General features: G+C 43.5%; 2 protein-coding genes across 3 annotated transcripts; one reads left to right on the forward strand and one right to left on the reverse strand.

Annotated features, from left to right (window-relative positions):
* The first annotated feature begins 1,691 nt into the window (after positions 1–1,691).
* On the forward strand, positions 1,692–4,890 carry pabpn1l (PABPN1 like, cytoplasmic). 2 transcript variants are annotated; one of them, XM_053865482.1, is made up of 7 exons: positions 1,692–1,807; positions 1,888–1,984; positions 2,929–3,052; positions 3,484–3,551; positions 3,613–3,719; positions 3,785–3,872; positions 4,298–4,890. In XM_053865482.1, the coding sequence occupies exons 2-7, from the start codon at positions 1,910–1,912 to the stop codon at positions 4,613–4,615; spliced, it is 780 nt and encodes a 259-aa protein (XP_053721457.1). In that variant the 5' UTR covers positions 1,692–1,807; positions 1,888–1,909; the 3' UTR covers positions 4,616–4,890. The 2 variants fall into 2 exon arrangements, with proteins under 2 accessions (XP_053721457.1, XP_053721456.1); XM_053865481.1 differs by having other exon boundaries at positions 1,707–1,984.
* A 160-nt stretch (positions 4,891–5,050) lies between these two features.
* On the reverse strand, positions 5,051–6,218 carry trappc2l (trafficking protein particle complex subunit 2L). Its single transcript, XM_053865483.1, has 5 exons — positions 6,157–6,218; positions 5,792–5,964; positions 5,469–5,556; positions 5,267–5,346; positions 5,051–5,207 (listed from the first exon to the last, which is right to left on the reverse strand). Exons 1-5 carry the CDS (start codon positions 6,187–6,189, stop codon positions 5,162–5,164), a joined length of 420 nt encoding a protein of 139 aa, XP_053721458.1. The 5' UTR covers positions 6,190–6,218; the 3' UTR covers positions 5,051–5,161.
* Between the last annotated feature and the right edge of the window lie 85 nt (positions 6,219–6,303).

Here is a 6,303-nt window from a genome sequence, read left to right on the forward strand (position 1 = left end):
ACACTTGACGCTCTCTCACACACAGCAGGCACGCGGCACACTGGCTGAGAACTACTGCTATAGAGATACCATGTTGCTTCTCTTCACCCCTGACAGTTCAACGCTGACTGCACTCTCCTCTTCACTTCCTTCTGACCGTTACTCTGGATAGTGAACCTTCCAAGCTAGGTAAAGCAGGAGGAGGATAGGGAAAGCCATGAAACATAGAAGACCATTCATTCATGAAATGCTAGTAGTTATATGAAAGTCATTGGGCCTCCTACTCTCATCAGTTTTTGTTTCTAGAGTTGGTTATTAATTAGTTATGGTTATTAATTACAGTTATGACAGAGTGTTAAACAATCCAGAATCCAGTAAAAAAAAAAAAAAAAGTGTTTGAGGAGACAGCCAAAAGGAAAATCCATGATGGATGAAACATATTATTGGTTCCCACCATGGCAATCGAGAATCAGTCGGAGATATCTGTATCCACACACTGAATCCAGTCCTTCAGTTACTTGTGTTTGGTCCAATCTGAATGTTATTTTTCTGATGATCCACGTTTAGGCTGTCAATTACGGGTTCTTCTGCAATGACTTCTCATTCACCTTCGTCACCATTGTCCCAAAGCTTCACCAAACACAAACAAACCCTCCCAGCTGCCGGGGCAGGTACAAATGTGGCTGCTGGTGGAACGTGCCCTACCGGTGCTGTCACATCCGACAGTCGTGATCAGATTTTTCCAAACATTTTAATGAGTAAATTAAAGTTCAAATGTAGGATTCAATGGCACTTTGCACCACATGCAAAACACTGTCAGGCAGGTCGCTGGGTTCAGCGTGTGGCCCTGCTCTGATGACTGAATGCATTGTGATTGGCTGACATGTACAGGTTATTGATATTATTAAACACCAAGGAAGACAGATTTATAATGAAATGTGGATCAATGAACAAACTGTTTGAGTCCAGGGCTACTTCCTGGCCTGACTTAGACAATCTGATGCGTTCATTGTCTGACATGCTCCATCAAAACATGCTATAAAATGCTATAAGATGCCATAAATGTTTCATGTAGAAAGTGCCTCCAGATCCTTCATTTGAAGGAAAAACTTTCCAAACAATCCAACCGTGGCAGCCGGCTGTGACATCACCACTAGGACACACTCCACAGACACTTTTGGTACTTAGACCGAGCCCGATGGCTTGCAGACTTCCTGTCAGACAGGAAGTAGCACATGAAGCTTGAACTCATCTGCATTTGGAAAGAGCAGCATATGACCCCTTTAAATGGAATAACTACTAATTTAGTTTGAAAGCCAGTTTTACTAAAGGTGTATTGGATGACAGAGCAGATTGTTGTCAAACAAAAGCAGTTAGAATATAAAAATAGAGAACAATAGAAAAATATAAGACAAGCAATGACATGTTTCTAGGCGACTTTTTTACACTGTCTACATCTATATATTCCGTCAATTGAGTAGTCTTCGTGTGCATTTTTTTTCCACTTTTCCTTACTTTTTCAGTCCACCTTCATTGTGTCCGTTTAAAGTTTTATTATCATTCAAGAAAATATATATTTATAAATATAATCATAACATACATATATGGATGAATTGATAAAAGACGGCGACTCCAGCATTCAAATCACCGACGACCCTAGAATTGTGTGTGGACATTCTTTGCCTTTTTTTCCCCGCGTGCATCTGGTGGCCAGGGCCGCCCCTGCGTGAGCTGCGCCACTGCGACTGACGGAGGGAGCCACCTTCCTGCAGCTCCATCACCGAGAGAGAAACACAGCTGCGGTCCATCAGCCCTGCTTCCCCATCAGGTGTGAGCGTTTGCGTCTGATCCAACTGGCGCTCTCCAGTGCGGGATCTTAAGTGAGCTCTGCTGCACTCCGCCACGCAGATGACCAATGTGAGCAGCGAGCATGGCGGACAACCATCTGGAATATCACCCCTACATGGAGAGCGAGTCCGCCGGTGGCCACTTCTCTGAAGACCCGGTGAGTGCGCTCATGTTTGCAGAAAGGTCTCGTTAGGGACGTGACGTGTTCACACCTGAGTATGAGGTAACGCTGTTACGCTGTCTTGTTATTTGTGTCGTAGCATGGAAACGGCTAGCATATACCGAGTAACATGAATAATTTTCCGCTTAAAAACACTGACATATGCGGGTTCAAAAGGTTTTTAATCGAGGGGTGCAACACAGTGACCAATGTGCCTTGTCTATTATGGGATTCCACTCTTGTAGATTCCCGAGTCAGAGTGCAGAAATGATCTGATGTGCCCCCAGTCTCCTTCCTGACAGCACAAAAGGCAAATCTAAAGGAAGTTGTACCAAACTATTTGAGCTCTGCTCCAATACTATTTCTCCTCCCTCCCCCAAAGAGACCAAGAGTTTTAGGACCCGATGCTTAAACCATTGAGGGGGGTGAGGCCAAACTGACCGTCGAATACACGCAGAGCAAGTACATTTTTTTTCAAAAATAATTTAAGAACCACTATCATTGGAACAAACCATTAGTTTGTTCTGTGTTCAGTTTGGTGGCTTCCACTACAACACTAGCTCTTCCCTCATACCTGTGTCTACTGCTGCAAAAGATGCGTCTCTTGACTGTCACCACAAGAAAATCCTCAGTGCCTCTGTTGCATCCTGAGATTGGAATGACTTGCAAAAAGCACTAAAGAGTAGATGCCTTCGTCTGCAAGTAGGCTGAAGTCAGAACGATCCTGCAAGCCATATTTATCTAGTTTGACTCACCCAAGTTCAAACATTTGACACCACCAAACCTTGTGAAACTGATCCTGTTGCTCCTTGACTTGTTTAAGCACCTGCCTGTAAGTATGTTGCTCATTGTCAGATTCACAATCGGAAGCATGGTGAAGCTCTTTTGCTCTCAATTTCAAAATTTGTTTCCAGTACTAATAGCTGATATTGTCGTTTTAGGAACTTGCAGCCATCAAGGCCCGGGTCCAAGAGATGGAAATGGAGGAAGAGATGGACCAACTGAAGGAGGAGGAAGGGTGCGACGTGGCAGAGATCCAGCCGCTGACCAGCAGCCCTCAGCCAGGTGAGAGCTCCTGCTGAGCTGTCCTGTGCGCAGCTTTGCATGGCTTCGCTGTGCCACTTGGAGCCGACTGTGGAAGTGGCATGTTTTAGCCAGGTGTGCAGTGCAGCAGCCTACAGGCAGGTGAGGTAACAACATCTGGCCAGCACCTGGGTCTATTCACTCTGGCAGTCAGATGTGACTCATCACTGCCCAATGAGATGGAGCGATAACCCCCAGAGAAGCAGAAGGGACCTTCCCACTGCCTGTGGCTATTTTCTGCCTGTGTGGTTCTCCTCTCACCATGTTGTCTGCGTCCCTCCTCCAGAACAGATGTAATCATTCAGTCACACTCTGTGACACGCACTGTCAAAGATCAGGGGGATGTTAGTTGTTGCATTTGTGTCTCGCAAGTCTTTAGTGATTATGTATTTATCAGCGTTCCATGTCACCAGGACACTTCTACAACATGACCCCGGAGGAGCGGATAGACGCAGACAACCGATCCATCTATGTTGGAAATGTAAGCCTTGTTGATCTCTTCTTCCGTCCTGCACGCTTCATCTGTGTGTGACTGATCCCAGGTTGACTATGAAACCACTGCACAAGAGCTGGAGATATTTTTCAATAGCTGTGGGCCGGTAAACAGGGTGACCATTCTCTGTGACAGGTTTTCGGGACATCCCAAAGGGTGAGCTGGATTTTCCTCAATACCCGAATTGTCACATGTTAATTGAGTCTAATGTACTCTTAAAGGTTCGCCTACATTGAGTTTTCCGACCGTGACTCCGTACAGAGTGCCATTGGTTTGCATGCAACATTATTCAGAGGACGAGTGCTGAAGGTAAGATTTTGTTTAGCGGGTTGTGTTTTTAATAGAAAATGGAAGGACAAGATGGCTTCCCACTCGAATCTCAGTACTGCTTTGAATGGGTTCAAAAAGGAGGGGTATTGAGAAAAAAACATGAGTTTTTTTGTTTTTAACTTGCGGTCTCAGCTGGCTAATGCTTTTAATGAAATGTATGTTTTTACATGTTATAAATAATATAAGAAAAGCAGTCCTCACAATGGCTGCAGCAAAGCTAATAGTGGAGAGATTTACATGGGGTTCAACTTCGTGGATAGTTACCAGTGCAAATATTACTGTAATTTTTATGACTAAAGTAGCAGTTTATCCCTGGAGCACTATACTGCTTAACCACCAAAGCCATGATGGCAACCAATTACATGGATGCATTAAAAGCTTTTTTTTTTTTTTTTTTTTTTAAGGTCAAACCCAAAAGAACAAACATGCCAGGCATTAGCACAACAAACCGTGGAGGTCGGGGCGTGGGCCATGTCAGAGGCAGAGGACGGGGTCTCCATCCACCCCGCTACCACCACAGCAACTCCAGAGGAAGGCTCCGGTACCAGACGTCCAGGCCACAGCATCCGTACCACGCTGGCCCTCCAGTGGGGAAAAGGCAGTGGGAGCATGTGGATTACAATGATCAGATGTCTCAGCGTTACCCTTATCTTCTTCACATCACCCCTCTGTCTGAGGAGATGGAGGCCTTGAGTGGGCCGCACTACGCACAGCAGCGTTAATATAGCTCTGAAAACAGCCTGCGAATGAACTTATTTGAATTAACTAATGTTTCTAAGCACTTCTGAGATTTGAATTTGCAAGATGCAATGTTGCTTGAGTCTTTTTAAGATCTGGAAATTTAAACTTGTGAATGCATGTGACTGTTGCTTCTTACTGTTTTTAAAAGCTGATGTGGATGTTGTCTGCATGTGGTTGTTAGTCAGAAGGTCTTTGCTATGTCGGTGAATAAATAAAATGAACAAAAATTTGGATCCTAAACCAACAGTTTGCATTGAATGTTTCTTAAAGATGATTGCTATAATTGTGAAATCCAAGGGTTGGTAATCAACTTGAGGTGTAGCTCTTGAATGCCTCATCATTCTTACATTATCCAGCAATTCATTCTGACCAGGCTGTCAAAGATGTCAAGAGTTGAAGCCAAGCTCTCATCATGACGGACATATTTGAATTGGCCCACACATTTCTTTTTTTTATTTTTTATTGACCAGGTCAGGAACAAAGATGTATTTACAGGGGTGGGGTCAAATAAATACAGGAACAAATAGTCAGCCAGTTTGGACCATCATTCCGGAGACAATGCTGTCAAAAGCCCTGAAGAAGAAACGATATTAGTGTTTGTCCAAGTACTTTGAGACACTTTGTTCACTTACTTCGACTTAATAGAATCGCCGGGATTGTGGAAAGGATTGCACATGACATCTGTGAAGGAGTTGTGTAATTTCCTGAACATCTAGAACCGACAGAAGAGGAATGGAAGAATGACTTTGAAACAGGAAATACTACAGTAAAACATCAGCTTGTTTAAATGTGAATGCATAACATTCATAAAACCTTGTTTCTAAAACTACTTACACTTCTAATTTCATTATCCCGCAGTGAAGTATTCGACGAGTCCACAACGATGACAAATTTCACTTTAGAGTTCGTCACATATCCGTACCTGATGTGCGAGTCAAGAATGTAATCTGACAATATGTCAAAAAAGGGCACATTAAATAGTTGGCTTAAACACTTTCTTTTTACAAATCATGTGTTTTGTCTAAAATACCCGAGTTCCATTCAACAATATCCAAAATATACTAGTAGATGAGTCATTCTGGTGATTTCCCTTGAGCTGTCCGCATTACTTGGACTGTCTACAGACGCCACAGATCCTCTGCAAAACAAAAGGATACACTTTATAGTCCTCAGTTGGATAAAGCAGACCCAGGTACAGCTCTCTCTGGTCTGCCATTGACTTGCCCACAGTCGAGATCTTCTCCTCCACCACATCCAGGGAGGTGTGCACCGTGTAGTGAAATTTCAGCTCATTTTGGGAGGCGACACTACGAATGTACAGAGGGTAGTTCTGTGGAGAGACACACATCGCTGAGATTAAACCACACTGTCTTTGCTAAAAAACGAGCATCCGGAGCTCCATTGTCCACCCGTGAGATCACACTGGAACAATCCTCATATGACAAGAAACAAAAATGAGTCTACATAAAACAGAATTAATCGCGATTACCATTTGAAACACGTAAAAAAGCCAAATAATTACCTCTTTTGCGATCACTGCGATGCAGACGGCCATGTTGTTTTTTTCTGCTTCCTGAATCTGACGTATTCACATGACGTGACGTAGACACAGGGTTTGGGAATTATTTACACGGACGAGGGTTTAACTTCATTGATGCAAAATTATTAT

This window comes from Synchiropus splendidus, chromosome 5, assembly GCF_027744825.2.
Source record: "Synchiropus splendidus isolate RoL2022-P1 chromosome 5, RoL_Sspl_1.0, whole genome shotgun sequence".
NCBI classification, from domain to species: Eukaryota; Metazoa; Chordata; class Actinopteri; order Syngnathiformes; family Callionymidae; genus Synchiropus; species Synchiropus splendidus.